Genomic DNA, 20,007 nt, shown 5'->3' on the forward strand with positions numbered 1-20,007 from the left:
GGGCTACATATATTTGTTACATGGAAATCCAATCCAATTACTCAGTTTTTTGAGTGATCACTCAAACAAATAACTCATTGGATGAATTTAATTCAATTATGGGCAGGATTTCATCTAATAAATCTATGTAGTCCTAACTAAATTAAATTACATTATCTTGCATTGATGTGTTTTATTTGAGTTGGGGCTACATAGATTTATTAGATGGAAATCCTGTACATAATTGGATTGAGTTCATCCAGTGTGTCAGTTTTTTGAGTGAAAACATTTTTTTTTTATTTTTGTGTTTTTAAATCACAGGGATCATTGAATAAAAAAGGTGTTCTAGGGAGGTGCAGAAAGGCAGGCTGTGGCTGTGCCGCTCTGTGCACAGTGCACACCTGGTCCCATCAGATCTCTGAAGTTTAGCAGAGCTCTAATAAGTGCTTGACTGGGAAACTGCTTAGAAAAGGTGCATTCCACCTCCAGAATTCAACCTATTTCCCAGATGTCTTGAACATTTAGAGGCGTGACCCTGTAATTGGCCTCCTCAGCCACTGTGTCTCCATTGCAGTGATGTAATAATTCATTCACAGTTTCGGCCGTAACGTAGAATTTGTCATTCTTCCTGAAGGATGGGAATCCTCGCTGGACCTCGTCCATCAAGAAGAAAGCCAACCTGTCACCTCTGTTCCCCATATTCTGTTTTTGGTCCTTCTGCTGTTGTTGTGCTAGTCTGACTTGGCGCTTGTCACCTTCTCCTGTGTGAGTTAAGAACCAGTCAGCATAGAGCCCCGCCTGGTGAATTTTTTCAGTGACACGCAACAGTACCTACCCTGGAACATGGATTTATTCTGCCACAGAAAAGTGGCACCCTTCAGGGGTGGATTGTGTGGTGGAGACATGAGGAAAGGTGTCAGACGTCCTAAAATGACCCAAGTTCCTGCGGAGCAAACTGCCTTAAACATCAGGAGGTACACATGTTGCATCACGAAGGCCATCCGGCACAAACTGCTAGATTAATAAAAAGCCGACAAAGCCTGCGTTGCCGATCCCTCAACTGATGTCGGCGTGTTGGCGGACGCTGAGGTGGAGGTAGGTTGAATTAAGCGCAAGCAATCATTAACATGTACAGGAGCATCTGTACATGACTAATTCAATTAATTTGGTCAACATCACATGACATGGGTGCACTGGATAGGAGCGACGGCGTGAGGAGTGCGCCGTGTGTTGGTAGCATCACGACTTAAGATTGTGACCTAAAATCGCTTGTCTGCAGCTCGCAGACTTGCACGATTCGTATCTGAGCTGCTGTGAATCAGAGAACCATCACCTCTGTCACGTCTTAAACATACGTATCTCCTTCTTGCATTGCGGTTGAGTCTTGTTGTGTTTGACCGGAGGTGATATTTGTGTTTGCTTCTGCAGAAACAAGCACACCAGCAGAGACAGCCACGCCCACTTTGCCCGTTGGCATGGAAACCAGTACTCTTCCCATTTCGACTACAGGTGAGAAGCGATGAGCCACTGACAAAAACTTTTTTAAAAGTGCGGATGAGAGCAGCGGTAAAGCTAAATTAGCAGTATTATTAGGTTGAAAGCCTTTGAATGTGGACGTGTGACGTTTTGTGGAGCAGCTGTTCGTTCTGTGACGTGACTGTGGTTGGCCATTCCTCACTGGCCTTTTACTCCGTCTCCATCTTTACCGTCCTATGTTCCACCTCCAGTGTCCAGTCCTCCTCCATTAGACGACGTGTGTGACTTTGAGCACGGCCTGTGTGGGTGGACTCATGACCCCAACACCCCTCTCCCCTGGTCTCTGCACAGCCACGGTGAGTCTCCTCATCACTCACTTCCACATTCTACCACACTCGCTGCTTCTATCTGCTGAGCACAAACACTCAGACCCGCTGATACGGTTTCCTTTGTGTCTGAAGCATTTGATGGACACAGACCTGTACGAGTTGGATGAACGTTACCCTTTAAGGTGTCCCAGTGATTTTGCTGCTGCTCAGATGTTTGCATGTTTCTCCAGTGCAGACATTTTACTAGGGGAGCTACAACCACCACCTTTGCACCCCCCCAGGACTAAACTAAACCAACTTTTTTAGGTTCCTTAGATGACCCCAAAACACAATCAGGATTTTCCCAAAAATAAAAACTGGCTTCAAGCCAGTTATCCAAGATGGCGTCCAAGATGCCCGCCGAAATAGGGTTTTTCTCACTAAAACACCTTTAAACAACATATAAACAACTTCCTACTATGTATTTTAATAAGTGTCTATTGGTGGCCATTTTGGACACCATTTTGAATCTTAAACCTATGAATGAATTTAGTTTAGGCACAAATGAGTTTGCTGTGATCTGCAATGGTCTTCCCATTGAATCTCTGTGATATTTAAGTTGTTTATATGTTGTTTAAAGTGAAAGTGATATGTTGTTTTAGTGAAAAACCACATTTTGGTGGCCAGTTTGGACGCCATCTTGACTAACTGGCTTGAGGCCAGTTTTTATTTTGGGGGACATCCTGATTGTGTTTTGAGGTCATCTAAGGAACCTAAAAAAATTGGTTTGGTTTAGTCCTGGGGGTGAGGGGTTGCAAAGGTAGTGGTCGTAGCTCCTCTAGTATTTGTGCATGATACAGGGAGTATGAACGCACAGTGGATGCGTCTCGCAGAGCACGCAGTTATGTCGGGATTGAAGGCATAAGAAACTACATCACCGCACTCGTAGAGCGCAAACCTCCACCAACACTAGTTTCCGATTCCACAAAATTTTACCTTGTAAAACAATTTTCAGGGTCAAAGTCCTGTTAGAAGTGACTTTTCATAAGCTAAATTAGATGTGATCAAATGTCAGGAGTATGTACTTTGTTCATGCACTTGAATCAAAGGATTTTTTGTGTGGTGTTTTCGGGGGCGGGAGGGGTTCTACTTTTTCGGTTTCTGAATTCTTTTTCAGATCATTTTCACAGAACATTAGTTATCTCTGCTATGCACAATTTGTCAATTTGTCATTACTTTTTGGCACTTTGTTTCCGACTGATGACTAGAATATATATAGATGAACAGGCATAAAAAATGGAACCTCCATCCATGGTGGTGTAGGTAAATCCATAACAGAAAAATGAGAGTGATTGAGGCACTTTTGATTGAGATATAATGCAAAATGTACATCAGATGGGCTTTTCAATATTAAATTCAAATATCCACAAAGTCCACAGTCCAGATCAGATCTGGTTCAAACTTTGTCAGGCAATAGTGAGTGCCAGTCTGCACCTCACCTTCAATTATGAGAGTGACTGGGGCACGTTTGATTAAGCTATAATGTCAAATATACATTAAATGGGGTTTTCAGTGTTAAATTTAAATGGCCACAAAATCTGTAATCTGGATCAGTCTGGATCAAACTTTGTCAGTCAATAAAGGACATCATCCTACATAATGCTGTCAAATATGAAATAAATTTAATATTTTTGACAGAGTTATGAATTTTTAAAAATTTGTTCAGTGTTAAAGATAGGGATTTTCAAATTTTCCAAGATTTTTCCTGGCTGTGAGCTAAAGCACATCGTCACTTTCTCAGTACTGTTGGTTCTGGACATGCTGTAAATTTTAAAGTCACTTTTGTAGGTATAGTTTGTAAAAATAGCTAAAAAAAAAAAAAAAAAAAAAGCAAAGCCCCTGTAGTTCATAAAGGGTTAACATGAAACTGCAACCATATTGACAAATGAGTTTGTACAATTGGACATTTTAAGTTGTATTTTCTTGTTTTTTGTTTTTTTTTCTGTGGCATGGTGGCCAAGTGTGCATGCAAGTGTTCCCTTTCTGCGAGTCCTTTTTTCCAGTTTGATTAAAATAACTCCTTAAATTGAAACCGGTCTAATGTATCAATGGCGTCGTCTGCCAGACACGATGCTTTTTTCCAAATGAATCAGAACAAAAATGAAAAGAGGAAATCAAAGGGAACGTGACACCGCCGCTGTGCTGAGCCTCCCGTGTGGCCACTGTCGCCTCTGTCCATGCTCCCCTCTCTCTGTGTCAAAATGCCCGACATATCACTCGTCACACACGGGAAAGCAAGGAGTTAAGACCCGGTAGCTCCAGTTAAATTCCGAGTGGGAGAATCCAAAGAGGAGCAGCTATTCCCAGCTGTCTGTTCCCGCCTCTCCGTTACCTCAGGCCAATCCCAAATGATGCACTGCAGACTTCCATCTACTCAATCTCCTTGAAGAAATAATTATATATACGTGCGGATCAAACGTCCAGCTTTTGGCGTGTTATTAAAAGCTATAGCAGGGGTTTCCTCTTGGATTAAAGGATTATTACAGTGGTTCTGTTTGTAATTTTATTCACACTCTGGTTAAAAACATTAACCCAAACCAGTTTCTTGTGTTGTAAATAAAATGCAGTGGAATATTTCGCATTTCCTGGAGCTAATTAAACTTTTTGTCAAGTTTGGGTTGTGACTTGTACCGTGTTCAGCAGGACGACAGATTTCAAAGGTCATTTTTCCAAACTGTGACCCGTTTGATCGAAGCTTCAAAGCAGCTTCTTTCACGACAGCCGGATTCGAAAGGTTTGCTTAGATTAGTCAGGTTGTAGCTCTCACATGTGACTGTTTTGACACACAATACCTCCCTTTGATTTTCCTTGAAGTGTCAAAGGTCAAAAGTCTCAGCCAAACCGGCTTGTTATTCCACCGCTATCGGATCGCAGTTTAATCCGCGGTAGAATTCCATTCTTTCACAAGGCCCACAAACAAAAATCTCCTCATCTCTTGACCTCAGTCATGAAATAAGTTGCAGAGCTGGAGTGAAACATCACAAAACTCAGGGTTTAATTTTCCCTTACGTGCAAAAAATGTGCTAATAGGCTTCATAAATGAAATCCTTGTTTGCTTCTCACTGCATGAGGCGGCTGCAAAATAGATTAACGAAGCTTTTTGTTGTGCCATGTACGGAAAGGCAGTCTCGATTATGAGCTGTCTGATGAACAAGAGGCGCAACAACAGGGGGCTCGCCACAAGAATCCGCGTTTCAACACGAGATAGAGAGGATGAAGAGTCTTTAGTGAATACGTTCAAGTGATGTTAACACCCCTCGCATGTTCTGTTTAGGGGTGTATAGAGGAGAAAAAAAAACTGCAGCAAAGCAGAGTACGAGGCTGCGAAAGGCCAAGGGACGCACTGTCACACTTACCGTCTGGAGTGTCGCACACAGGCGAGTCTGAGCGTATGGCGGGCAGAGGGGAGCTGTCAAGTCGGAGGAAGATGCGTCCCTCCGGATGCCACTGAGTAGACTGCACACATGGAAGCAAACTCACAGCGAAAGGTTATCATGCCAACCAGTTGACTGTATCGAACAGGATCGCTCTCAAAATGTGCACGTGCGCATGTGTAACGTGACTTGGATTTAAAGTTGATGCTCCGAGTAATGAAAATAAAAACCCAGAAAAAGTTACACACAAAAATGCTTTCTGACAGATGATACCATCATTCATTGTTCAGCTCTTAAAGGTCCTATAAATGACATTTTCAACATTAACGTAGCAGCGAAAAACTATGTTCTCTGTAAAGATTTATTGGGGAGATGGCGTCCTGCGTGGAAAATGAAACTTCTCTGTGTGTTGTAATCTGGGGTTTCCTGTTCTTTGTATTGCATAGACCAGTCGCACATCCACATTTAATGTTTCATAGGCACTTTAAATCACAGCATCACCTTCTGAAAATCTGGAACCATGTTCCAATGAAAAATCTGGTTTGAAAAGACCAGCCCTCCTCTGTAGCCAAAACAAACACACACAAAAAAACTAGTTTTCTTAAAAATTTTCTTAGAAATAATCTGTTGTGTCACATACAGTGCCTTCCAAAGGTATTGGAACACTTGGTATTTCACACATTTTAATTTGTTTATGCCATTTCAAATACAAAAAATACAAAAAATATAAATTTCTAAAATTACCTTCCTCAAATTCAAACTGAAAGCAAATCTTTAGGCCTTGATATAGATTAATTAAAAATATAAAAGTCAAGATAAGTCATTGCATAAGTCATGGAACACTTTGGTATAATTTCTGTAAATAATGAGTTTAATTGCCAGTTTTCTTCAGACAAGTCAGAGGATGGATACATGCACATTTCCAAGTCACTGAATATGTCTTGGACTTTATTTACATGAGTTATGAAGAAATTCAAACAATATGGCACTCTATGGTACAAAGGTAAAAAGTAAATCGGGCTTCTCAGTATAAACATTTCTAAAGCTATCTTCCTTAAATTCAAACTCACCGCAAATCTGTACAGTTTGAGATAAATTCATTAAAAATATAAAAGTCAAGATGATGGGTTGCATAAGTAATGGGCTCCTTTGGTATAATACCTGTAAATAATCAGTTTTAGCGTCAGTTTTCTTCAGACAAGTCAGGGGATGGATACATGAACAATTCCAAGTCACTGGATATGTCTTGAACTTTATTTACATCAGTTATGGAGAAATACAAACAGTATGGCACTCTGTGGTAAATCTGTGTGGAGTAGACAGTTCTCAAAAAACTGAGTGACTGTGCAAGAAAAAGAAGAGTGAGGAAAGCCACCAAGACACCCAGACAACCCAGAAGAAGTTACAGGCTTCTGTGAGTGTGACTGGAGAAATTGTGCACAGTGCATGTTTTGCATTTTGTATCCCCAGTTATACAGCTTCATGATGACGTGGTATAAAGGAGGATTTTCTTAAAAGAAAGACCTGAATGTTCAGCTACAGTTTGCCAGAAGGAGAAGCAGAGTTGTAGTCTTACACACCTCTCTGCAGCTTCTCTCCCCCTGCCATCCCCTCATTACCCCATCCCCATAGAGACGGTGCCTGCTCCCAGACCACCAATAACCAGCAAAAATCTATTTAAGCATAAAAATTCAAAAAGAAAAAATAATATAACACCTTCAACTGCACCACAGACTAAAACAGTTAAATGTGGTCTATTAAACATTAGGTCTCTCTCTTCTAAGTCCCTGTTGGTAAATGATATAATAATTGATCAACATATTGATTTATTCTGCCTTACAGAAACCTGGTTTAAATGAGTCAACACCCCTGAGTCACACTAACTGTCAGAATGCTCGTAGCATGGGCCGGGGCGGAGGATTAGCAGCAATCTTCCATTCCAGCTTATTAATTAATCAAAAACCCAGACAGAGCTTTAATTCATTTGAAAGCTTGACTCTTAGTCTTGTCCATCCAAATTGGAAGTCCCAAAAACCAGTTTTATTTGTTATTGTCTATCGTCCACCTGGTCGTTACTGTGAGTTTCTCTGTGAATTTTCAGACCTTTTGTCTGACTTAGTGCTTAGCTCAGATAAGATAATTATAGTGGGCGATTTTAACATCCACACAGATGCTGAGAATGACAGCCTCAACACTGCATTTAATCTATTATTAGACTCTATTGGCTTTGCTCAAAAAGTAAATGAGTCCACCCACCACTTTAATCATATCTTAGATCTTGTTCTGACTTATGGTATGGAAATAGAAGACTTAACAGTATTCCCTGAAAACTCCCTTCTGTCTGATCATTTCTTAATAACATTTACATTTACTCTGATGGACTACCCAGCAGTGGGGAATAAGTTTCATTACACTAGAAGTCTTTCAGAAAGCGCTGTAACTAGGTTTAAGGATATGATTCCTTCTTTATGTTCTCTAATGCCATATACCAACACAGTGCAGAGTAGCTACCTAAACTCTGTAAGTGAGATAGAGTATCTCGTCAATAGTTTTACATCCTCATTGAAGACAACTTTGGATGCTGTAGCTCCTCTGAAAAAGAGAGCTTTAAATCAGAAGTGCCTGACTCCATGGTATAACTCACAAACTCGTAGCTTAAAGCAGATAACCCGTAAGTTGGAGAGGAAATGGCGTCTCACTAATTTAGAAGATCTTCACTTAGCCTGGAAAAAGAGTCTGTTGCTCTATAAAAAAGCCCTCCGTAAAGCTAGGACATCTTTCTACTCATCACTAATTGAAGAAAATAAGAACAACCCCAGGTTTCTTTTCAGCACTGTAGCCAGGCTGACAAAGAGTCAGAGCTCTATTGAGCTGAGTATTCCATTAACTTTAACTAGTAATGACTTCATGACTTTCTTTGCTAACAAAATTTTAACTATTAGAGAAAAAATTACTCATAACCATCCCAAAGACGTATCGTTATCTTTGCCTGCTTTCAGTGATGCCGGTATTTGGTTAGACTCTTTCTCTCCGATTGTTCTGTCTGAGTTATTTTCATTAGTTACTTCATCCAAACCATCAACATGTTTATTAGACCCCATTCCTACCAGGCTGCTCAAGGAAGCCCTACCATTATTTAATGCTTCGATCTTAAATATGATCAGTCTATCTTTGTTAGTTGGCTATGTACCACAGGCTTTTAAGGTGGCAGTAATTAAACCATTACTTAAAAAGCCATCACTTGACCCAGCTATCTTAGCTAATTATAGGCCAATCTCCAACCTTCCTTTTCTCTCAAAAATTCTTGAAAGGGTAGTTGTAAAACAGCTAACTGATCATCTGCAGAGGAATGGTCTATTTGAAGAGTTTCAGTCAGGTTTTAGAATTCATCATAGTACAGAAACAGCATTAGTGAAGGTTACAAATGATCTTCTTATGGCCTCGGACAGTGGACTCATCTCTGTGCTTGTTCTGTTAGACCTCAGTGCTGCTTTTGATACTGTTGACCATAAAATTTTATTACAGAGATTAGAGCATGCCATAGGTATTAAAGGCACTGCGCTGCGGTGGTTTGAATCATATTTGTCTAATAGATTACAATTTGTTCATGTAAATGGGGAATCTTCTTCACAGACTAAAGTTAATTATGGAGTTCCACAAGGTTCTGTGCTAGGACCAATTTTATTCACTTTATACACGCTTCCCTTAGGCAGTATTATTAGACGGTATTGCTTAAATTTTCATTGTTACGCAGATGATACCCAGCTTTATCTATCCATGAAGCCAGAGGACACACACCAATTAGCTAAACTGCAGGATTGTCTTACAGACATAAAGACATGGATGACCTCTAATTTCCTGCTTTTAAACTCAGATAAAACTGAAGTTATTGTACTTGGCCCCACAAATCTTAGTGTCTAACCAGATCCTTACTCTGGATGGCATTACCCTGACCTCTAGTAATACTGTGAGAAATCTTGGAGTCATTTTTGATCAGGATATGTCATTCAAAGCGCATATTAAACAAATATGTAGGACTGCTTTTTTGCATTTACGCAATATCTCTAAAATCAGAAAGGTCTTGTCTCAGAGTGATGCTGAAAAACTAATTCATGCATTTATTTCCTCTAGGCTGGACTATTGTAATTCATTATTATCAGGTTGTCCTAAAAGTTCCCTAAAAAGCCTTCAGTTAATTCAAAATGCTGCAGCTAGAGTACTAACGGGGTCTAGAAGGAGCGAGCATATCTCACCCATATTGGCCTCTCTTCATTGGCTTCCTGTTAATTCTAGAATAGAATTTAAAATTCTTCTTCTTACTTATAAGGTTTTGAATAATCAGGTCCCATCTTATCTTAGGGACCTCGTAGTACCATATCACCCCAATAGAGCACTTCGCTCTGACTGCAGGCTTACTTGTAGTTCCTAGGGTTTGTAAGAGTAGAATGGGAGGCAGAGCCTTCAGCTTTCAGGCTCCTCTGCTGTGGAACCAGCTCCCAATTCAGATCAGGGAGACAGACACCCTCTCTACTTTTAAGATTAGGCTTAAAACTTTCCTTTTTGCTAAAGCTTATAGTTAGGGCTGGATCAGGTGACCCTGAACCATCCCTTAGTTATGCTGCTATAGATGTAGACTGCTGGGGGGTTCCCATGATGCACTGTTTCTTTCTCTTTTTGCTCTGTATGCACCACTCTGCATTTAATCATTAGTGATCGATCTCTGCTCCCCTCCACAGCATGTCTTTTTCCTGGTTCTCTCCCTCAGCCCCAACCAGTCCCAGCAGAAGACTGCCCCTCCCTGAGCCTGGTTCTGCTGGAGGTTTCTTCCTGTTAAAAGGGAATTTTTCCTTCCCACTGTAGCCAAGTGCTTGCTCACGGGGGGTCGTTTTGACCGTTGGGGTTTTACATAATTATTGTATGGCCTTGCCTTACAATATAAAGCGCCTTGGGGCAACTGTTTGTTGTGATTTGGCGCTATATAAAAAATTGATTGATTGATTGATTGATTGAAGGTACATCTGAGATGCAAACCTAGATTTGATGTTTTGGTAAAAGAAAATGTATTTTATTTTTATTTTTTGTATTTTCTGTATTTGAAATGGCATAAACAAATTGAAATGTGTGACATACCAAGTGTTCCATTACTTTTGGAGGGCACTTGAAGTCACTGAATATTAAAGTAATACAAATCACAAAGGGAGAGCCATTTCCTGACTAAGGCCCCGCCTTGTCTTATGCATGGCACGACGCTGTAACCACACTACATCCATCATTTAGACGACTGAGGTTGAAAGGCCATGTGCGATGCTGATATCTTTGCAGGAGAATAAAGCTCTAAGTCTTTGTGGTCCTGCTGCTTCCTGTTTTACTGTACGGTTGTGAGACTTGGAAATTATGGTGGCTTAGTGGTTAGCACAGTTGCCTCACAGCACGAAGGTCGTGGGATCACTTCCTGGCCTCTCTGTGTGGAGTTTTCTTCCACAATCAAAAACATGCTTATTTAGGGTCTGCTTCTTTTTCCAACCTAGGCAGCGTCTCTACATCTGGAGTTGGTCCCCAGGCGCCGGACTGTGGCCGGCCTCGCCTCCTAGTGGTTGGATTGCGTCTAACTGTAATTAAGATGAGAGGACACATTTTGTTGTATGTATGTACAATAAAGGCCCTTCTTCTTCTTAATAGGGCTGTCACAGCTTGACGATTTAGCCAGTGTATGCTGACTTGTGAAAAATTTGGCGAATATGCTGACTAGAGTGAAAGGAATTAACTGATGCCTTTGGTACAAGGTCTCTTTGGAGGATCCTTGGGTACCACTGGAATGAATTTGTGTCAAACAAGGGGTTAATTAATGTGACTCAGATGGGAAGCATCACTTGTATGGTGACACACACCACCTACAACATTTTTGGTCATGTGGTGCAGTGCTTCAGTGTGGAGGACCCCAGCAACTGCAGAAACACTACTTGTGGGTGGTTGCATCCAGGATCCAAAGCGGTTTGTAGTGTGGTGAATGTGGCGACATGTAGTATCAGTGTATGTTCCCATATCTGACATGACCTGACACATCCAAGTACAATAGAAATTGTACCTGATCCATTTACTTCAATAAAAGCTTAAACCAAACGTTAGAACGTCAGCCAGTTGCTGTGTGGCCTGTTTGTCTCATGGTACATACTGTAGGTGTGTTTTGTTTTGTTTTTTATGATGGTGTAGGTGGTGGCTAAACGTTATTGCATTGTTTTTGTCAGAATTTGTTTAAACATCGTGATCATGAATTGGGAGTGGATTTGTAGAAAGTGCTTCAAAACTTGGCGGCAGCCCAACTGAATATAAAGAGTTTAAACATTCAGTAAACAGCCGACGTCATGTTCCACCCAGAAAGTAAATCAAAGACGGACAGTGACAGATTTGTCTCAGATTTGTCTGTAATGTAAACAGCCACACTTGTTGACGATGAAGCAGGTGATTTAATCTGTGGACTGTTTTCCCACAGGGCCCACTTAAGGAATTCTTCACCGACGCCTCACTGAGTGACTCTCTCATACATGCACTCCTCGGGCACACAGACGCTTTTTCTCCCACACATAAACTCACTGATCTGACGCTCTCACAATACAGTTCATGTTGGCATCCAGTTTGCAAACTAAACATCCTCTAATGTAAACAAACGAAGTGGCGTGCGTTTCATTGGGCCGTTCCATTGTTTCAGTCACATACCCAGAAGAGAATTAAGAGAAATCGGTCCCGAGGGTCTTGGCTGGAGTTGTGGTCGCCCTTCGTGTATGAATGACGCCCTATTTTTCTGCTACTTGTGTTTATATGTGTCATATCCGTATTGTTTGGTGTAACTATTGTGTTCCGTTCCTGTTAGTGGCCGTTGATTTGTTACTTTTTTGTTTTAAGTGTGACGCTTATATGCGTTTAACTGTGTGAAAAAACATTTTTGCATGTGAGCCTGGGATTTTGGGACACACACACACACAGTGTGTGTTTGTGTTCCACTTGTGCTACACAAACTCATTTGAGCAACAATCATTTACACTGGCTATCATCCGCCTTTCAAATTTGCTAGTTTTTATTGCCTGAAACGCTGAAATGAAAACCTATTATATCAGTTTTTCCCTCAAATTGTTTTTGTCTGTAGCACACAGGAAAATGAGACTAAAAAAAAACGGTCCTTATCATTTCTGACTCAACATCTTTCTTGAATATTGTAGCTTTTAGTTGAAACTCTGCAAGTTCAATTTTCCAAGAATTTGAAAAATAGCCAGCTTTTCAACTTGGCCTTACATGCACAGTATTCATACAAAAATAATTTAAATATAAAACAGTACTTCTCAACCTCGTCCTCAAGGACCTCCTAACCAAGTGGTTTGAGGTCTAAAAAAATGTGGTTATTACAATGATAGCTCATGTAAATTTCACATTTTTCTTAATTACTTCTACCAAAGAGGTTGGCCTTTCACACTTATTTGTTCACAGAATTGTGCAACATTATTATGAATTATTAATTACTATTATAGTATCCAAGGATTTTTTTTTTAAAGGATCAGAGTTAAGTCATCTGGATCAAAGATCAACAATCAAGATCAAAGATAAGATCGAAATGAAAGCTTCAAGATAATGATCAAAAACTCAGAAACATGATGAAAAATGATCATCAGCACCAATGTTCAGCAATCTGCTTCAAAGGCCAATAATCTGGGTCAAAGTGCAGCAGTCAGGATCAAAGGTCAGTGGAGAAGATCAAAAGTAGGATCAAAACCAAAGATCTGAGATAACAATCAAAAGTCAGAGACGTGATGAGGCACAGGTGATCAAGATCAAAGTTCTGTCATCAGGTTCAAAGGTTGGGTTAGTAATCATAAGATAGCATCAGGATCAAAGGCCAGTGGAGCGGGCTAAAGTTAAGATGAATATATATGTGTGTGTGTGTGTGTGTGTGTGTGTGTGTGTGTGTGTGTGTGTGTGTGTGTGTGTGTGTGCGTGTGCAGTAAAGTAAGTCCCTTCAGCTGCCCACATCAAATCCAAATGGATCTGCATGTTGATTTGGCACAAGTTTTACACCGGATGCCCTTCCTGATGCAATTCCACATCACATGGGTGCGGTTTGAACCGTGAACCTTCCACACTGCAGTCAAGTGCACTAACCACTTGGCCACTAGCAAAAAATGTATATATTTGCACTCAATCAAAAAGTCAGAAACATGATCAAATTTTAATAATAATTAATTTTCGTAAAGGATTTCTCTTTTGGATGTGTCTCCATCAGAACTTAACAGCTACCTGTATGTGGATGCCAGCCTGAAGACGGAGCAGCAGCGAGCCCGACTCCTGAGCCCGGTGGTGACGGCCGACACCGGCCCGCTCTGCCTCCTCTTCTCCTACCAGCTCTGGGGCGAGGCCCAAGGTCACCTGAGGGTCCTGCTCCGGGACGACCAACACGAGGAAACCCTCCTGTGGACACTGAAAAATGACCAAGGCCCCATCTGGAAGGACGGACGCACCATCCTGCCTCGCTCCCCTAAAGACTTCCAGGTAGTAAAGTTTAATAGTACGCTGCGTGATGACTGCGTTGCTAAGGTCAGCTGTCTCCCCAGAAAGAGGAAGGTGTCTTAATCACGGCACATTCATCAAAACACGGAGAAGACGTCAGCTTTAACCTCCCCTTCACCTTAATCCAGATTTGACTTCAGAACAAGCTCTCTTCGCCTCACAAGCAATTTGTGCACTCATAAAAACGTACCTTAAATAAGCTTGTGAGGAAGCAGAAGATAATTGCAATGCTTGAGAGCAACTTTGAAACCACAGACTCTGGATTAAGTTTCATCCTGTTTCTCCGCCTCTTCCTCCTGCTCGTCCCCGTTTTTGACATTTTCTTCCTCTTCCTTGTTCGGCCTGTAGGTCGTGATAGAAGCTTTCTTTGAACACGGCAACAGAGGACACATCTGGATAGACAACGTCCACATGAGCTCCAGCACCCCTCTGGAGGAGTGCACACGTAAGTTACATAAACATGGCCACGATTCGCACCATCGCACTGACTTCCATGAATTGCCCAAACGTTGTCGTAACCCTTAAAGTTTGCACCACACACAAATCAAGCTTCATCTTACTGATGTGGTGTATTCCACACAGACGTGTCATTTCTTAAGCTCCCCTCACACAGAAGGTGTGTGCGTGTGTGGCATTTAGAGTAGCTCTTGCCACTATCCACCACAAACATGTCACACAACGCCATACGATTCACATCAGGGTGTGTGAACCACGCATGTCTGTGTTTCAGGCTGGAAAGCACCAAGTTGTTTGGAAACTCCAAAATCTGTGATAAAATTCAAGAAAACAAAGTTGATGAAGCACTGGTCAGGAAGCAGCTGGTGAGGCGCCACGTTAAAAGAGGATTTTTGCTGACAGATGAAATGAGGGCATTAAGTGAGAGCAGACTAAATACACTGCTCTTTACTGATTATTCCTTGGCACGTGCCCTGTAAATGTCGTCTCTGCACTGTAGAGCAGGTAGCACACTGGATAAGGAGCTGGCCTGCCAGTGTGTAGAATGGAGACACTTAACCTGCGTTGTGTCAGTGCATCCAGCTATAATGCAAACCAGCCTTGACTGGGGAAGTAACCGACGTCAGACTGACGTCCCATCCAGGGCGAGTCATAATAATAATAGAGATAATCTAGAGATAAGCAGCGGTGTCACAGATCGAACGGTCCCCCCCTAAAAATTGGTCTGCCTTGCTTCACTTCGCATGCATCTTTTCGGGCCACAGCAGCACGTCTGAGGCGGAGTCTCTTCACCCGAAGCGATCAAATGGATTAATGGGATTATTAACACTTAAATCATTCTAAAGTTGGTTTTAAGCAGAAACTCAGTGAAATTCCGTGAAATGACCGACGCGCAGTGAAAGCATCAGCTAGCAGCTTGTTTAGCCGCGGCGCTCTGATCGCTTCCTCCATCTTTTATGATGAAATAATTATGAATATATGTGGAAATGATTGTTGTACAAAAGCTTCAGATATCTGTCGCTGAGATAGATGATGACAGGAGTGGAGTTTGAAGCAGAAACGAAATGATCATCCGTGAGCCAAGGCTAATGATGCATGCGCAGTGAAGACAGGGTGGACTGAGTTTAGGGGCAGACCGTTCAGTAGGCGACACCGACACCAAAGGGCCTCAGGGCCTATATGTTGTCTTTTCAGCTGCTCCTGTTTTGTTTGGGGACGCCACAGCGCATACAGCACAGATCTGCATTGGTATTTGGCGACACGTTTTACGCAGGATGCTCTTCCTGATACAGCTCCAGTTTTACCTGAAGAAACACACACAGGCCCTGGTGTTCCGCAGACGTCGCCCGTCCAAATACTAACCAGGCTTAGCTTCTGAGAGCTGATGGGATCAGGCTGAGACAGAGCTGACTAGCTGCTGCCTCTGGACCTCTATAGGACAGTAAAAATCATATCATGTCTGCCACCTACTGGACATGTCTGGACTGGTTGCAGGGAATAATATTAGGGCGTGACTGTAGGTACAAGACATTTTTGTGCGTGCCTGGGGGTAGTACTGAGTGTGTGGCACGCCGACACAGAGCAGCTATGGCAAAACCCAGCAGTTTTAAGAATATTTGCAGTACTTAATTAATTAGAGAGTGACAATGAAGTAATGAAAGGCTCAAAAAAAATGGGTATGGGCACATTTGGATTACCCATACATATACTCTGCACATTTCATCTCACCTCCTTGGGCACAGACAGGGAATTAAACCCAGGTTTTTATATATATATATATATATATATTGGTAACCCAACTCCTTATCCCGCTGAGCTACCTGCTCCTCGAAGAATTCAGTCCTCTATAGTCCCTGAGGCCTGTTGGTGTTGGTGTTTATCCAAAGATTCTGCAATGTGAAGCTGATGTGAGTCTTGTTAAACACTGGCACCTGTTCCACCCATGTGTTTGGTTTGTTTGTTCTTTTATTGAGATGCATGTTTTATTTCACAATAAACTGTCAAAAATGCTGAAAAAAAAATGAAAAACTTTATCTATCAAAGCTGAACAAGGACAGAAAACCTTTGCTGGATACAGAAAAAAAATTTAACGAGTTCTTTGTTGGCCTGTGCCCCACCCCTCCACCAGGCCTCATGAAAAACTGTCCATAAAGTTTTGAGTAATCCTAGTAACAGACAAACAAACAACGCAACAAACAGGCAGCCGTGCAAACCTCCTGGGAAGACGCTTTCATACTGTCGAGGTCTTTGCAAGTCCAAGCGTTTGACACACAGAAGAAGACAGCTTACCCAAAACTTTGACATGAATGAGGGTATCTTAAAAAAAATGCACATTTATTCCACCAACACCCAGCTTCTATCAACGCCACCATCAACATCATCGTCTCGCTCCTCATCAGTCTGGGTTCCCGCTTTCAGCCTGAACATCCTTCTCCTGCTCCTCCTTTCTCTCCTTCACCCTCCCAGTCCAACTTCTTTCTTCCGACACACCCACCAAATTCAGAGATGAAAGCGGGATGGAGAGGGAGGAGTGGTGTCTACTCCGACGCCAGAAGAAAAGAAAAGAATAGGAAAACTAGGCCATAAACGCCCTGTGGGCCCCAGCGATGCTAATCTATGTTTCATTAGATTTCTCTTCTTCTCTTTTCTCTCTCCATCTCCATCTCTCTCTGGCCCTCGCTTCGGTGTCGTATTTGTAAACAGATCATTTCCCAAAGCGTCAAAGGGAATTAGGAGACAGGCTGCTTCCCAAGCAAGTTTGTGGGTGCCCCGTGTGACCCCACTGTAGCCTCCTTAATCTCACCCAGGCAGGAGCTTTGGAGCGGGTCTTAACCAGATCAGAGCCCGAGCCGAGGGTTCAGAGCCTCAAACTCCAGTGTCATCATCTCCAACTTGTGTTCTGTAAGGAGCAGCCAGTGTGTGTGTGTTATACCAGCAGCTTGAGGTAAAGACTTTTGTTGTTGCATTTTTTAGCCTGTTTAAGATAAGATAAGAAAAGCCTTTATTCATCCCTCAATAGGGAAATTTTAGTGTCACATCGCTGCATAGAACAGTAGGAATAGACAGAAGGGCATGCAATAAAACAAACAAGTATTGCGTTCGTCATTGTGAGTCTTGAGAGAATCTACATCCGGACATGTCCTGCTGCCCAACTTTAGGAGGAACAGGTTACATGTAGAGGTGTTACACAATCAGAAATCAAATGTAGATGGAGTTCATTAAGGTGGTAGCATACTTTACCCGACCCAGTTTGTATGAGCTGGAGCAAACACAGTTACACAGTCACACCACATGTTGATGATAAAATTTGTTGATAGTGATAAAAATTTCAACTTAGTTGTGAGTGCGTACATCAGGGTTGGGGAACTTGTTCCAGAAAGGTCCAAGTGGGTGCAGGTTTTCTTTGCAGTCACTGACTCCATCAGGTGATTTCACTGATTAACTGATTCCATCAGCTCAAAGTGATATTAATCAGTGAAATCACCTACTGGAGTCAGTGGCTGCAAAGAAAACCTGCACCCACTTGGCCCTTTCTGGAACAAGTTGCCCACCCCTGGCATACAGACTTCACACTGTTCTCAAAACTTCCCACGCCTGGTTTATGCCAGTTTTTACATCATAATTACGCTACACCTGAGACCACTTCAGTCAGTTCAGTTCAATTCAATTTAATCAGCTTATAATGCACCAAATCACAACAAAAGCCGTCTCAAGGCACCTCACACAGAACAGTTCAACATACAAAAAATTACAATAAAGAAATAAAAATTACAAAAATTCAAATACATAATTAAAAACACAAGTAAAAGAAAAAAACAGATAAAAAAAATAAAAACTATTCATAAGAAAGACAATAAAATAGGTTTTAAGTCATGACTTAAAAATGTCCATGGTCCAGAGCTGTATTACTTGTACAGTGCCCTCGAAAAGTATTGGAACACTTGGTATTTCACACATTTTAGTTTGTTTGTGCCACTTCAAATACAAAAAATAAAAATTTATAAAATTATCTTCCTTATACCCCCATCACACATAGCCGGAATCATGCATAAACAGTCTGACAGCCATCTGCGGAAGTCGAAACACTTGGTCAAAATCTGCCGGCAGCCCCGAGTGTGAAGCACATGTTCATAATTCTCCGAGTGCGGTCAAGATTGGACACCTATCCCATGTCAGTCCATGTGTTATCTGAGGACCATCTAACCGCAATTCACATACTCTGATGGCAGCAAAACACGATCCGAAATGATTTAAGCGCATATGAGGGAACCTCGAGACAAATCTGGCATGGTATACCTGCCGGTATGTCCTGCACGTGCCAGTATAATTTTGTCTTCATGATAGTGCAGCAGATACCAGAATATTTACAGAGGAATCCTTCAAATGGTGATACAAGCCCCAAATTTGGCAGAAGTACACCTTAGATATTACTCTTTTGAAACAACTGACAGGCCACTTGAATTTTCAATAGGCTGCCACGTAGAGGTCAACTGAAGTATTACATAGGGGTCAAAATATAAAAATGCTCCAGTCATTTTGAAAATTATACCACATTATTTGTCTGATTGTAAAGATTCCAAAAAGGTATAGTTTGGACTAGTTATGACTGATTTTATAGAGTTATGCGGTAAAAACAACAAGAATGGTGACAAAGTTCAGTTTCAGTTTGTACAGGGGTCAAAAGTTAGAGTTGCTCCAATTTTGTTCAACAGTGATGCAAATTATTGGTTGAGTTAATAGGGTTTCAAAAAGGAATAGTTTGCACCATGTATCATGCTTAGTTATCATGTTACAGGGTATCATATGTCACATGTCATAGAATTCAATGGACGTCAACACATTCTTAAGGTTTTTCCCCCATAACTCTATAACAATCAGTCATAGATAGTCCAAACTATACCTTTTTGGAATCTTTGTGATCCGACAAATAATGTGATATAGCTTTCAATGTGATTGGAGCATTTTTAAATTTTAACCCCTGTGTAATTCTTCAATTGACCCCTACGTGGTCGCCTATTGAAAATTCAAGTGGCCCGTCGGTGTTTTCAAAAGAGCAATGTCTAAAGAGAATTTGTGCTGGATTTGGTGTTTGTAACCATGTGAAGTATTGTTTCAGTTATTTGCTGCACTATGATGAAGTCTCTTATGTCACTCATTTGCAGATATTTGACACAAAAAGATGTTTCTGCCTGGAGAACATCTACTGTAAAAGTCCTCCAGGCAGTTTTGTGTGGTTAGTACCTCCATTGTGTTGTGGCTATTTGCAGTACAACTGTGACTTTGTGTGCGTTGTGTAAATTTGCAGCAGACATGTTATCAGATTAACATGATACATGTGCTGTAGGTTATATTTATTTCTGTTCTCTGCGTTTGCAAGCGTTTTCTCATGTTGCAAGAGTTTTTTTCTGCAACTCCCTGAACTGATGCACACGTTTTGTTTTTGCATCTTCTGCATTCAGTAGTATCGTCTTAATTTGGAAGTGTTGTGAAGTGTTGTGGCCTCTCACGGCCTCCGTATGTTTCCGATGGCGTAGTTTTCTGGTGAGGAGTAAATAAGCTGTAGTACTTTTATAAACTCGCTCTGCCAAGTCTTCCCGCCTCACGCCGCTCCTTCTCCCCTCTCCTCCGTCTCCACTCCCAGAACACGCTGGGATGTTGCTTATCAGTCCGCGCAGTTGAGTTTGCTGCCGTCAAAAGGCACCAGTTCCCGATATGTTTTTCCTCAGAGACACGCACACATACACACACAAAGTGGTTCTTTCTGTTTGCATTCCAGCTGGTCAAAGTGAAGGTTCTGCTGT

At 41.6% G+C, this 20,007-nt stretch overlaps 1 protein-coding gene across 3 annotated transcripts in view; it reads left to right on the forward strand.

Annotated features, from left to right (window-relative positions):
- nrp2a (neuropilin 2a) overlaps window positions 1–20,007 on the forward strand; it is a 174,351-nt gene that overhangs the window by 139,132 nt on the left and 15,212 nt on the right. For all 3 annotated transcript variants that reach the window (XM_034177397.1, XM_034177390.1, XM_034177401.1), the window contains 4 exons: window positions 1,408–1,488; window positions 1,707–1,811; window positions 13,467–13,732; window positions 14,099–14,195. In XM_034177397.1, the coding sequence (XP_034033288.1) occupies window positions 1,408–1,488; window positions 1,707–1,811; window positions 13,467–13,732; window positions 14,099–14,195 (549 nt within the window). The remainder of the gene's footprint in view (window positions 1–1,407; window positions 1,489–1,706; window positions 1,812–13,466; window positions 13,733–14,098; window positions 14,196–20,007) is intronic.

The sequence above is a fragment of the Thalassophryne amazonica genome, chromosome 1 (assembly GCF_902500255.1).
Source record: "Thalassophryne amazonica chromosome 1, fThaAma1.1, whole genome shotgun sequence".
NCBI lineage: Eukaryota > Metazoa > Chordata > Actinopteri > Batrachoidiformes > Batrachoididae > Thalassophryne > Thalassophryne amazonica.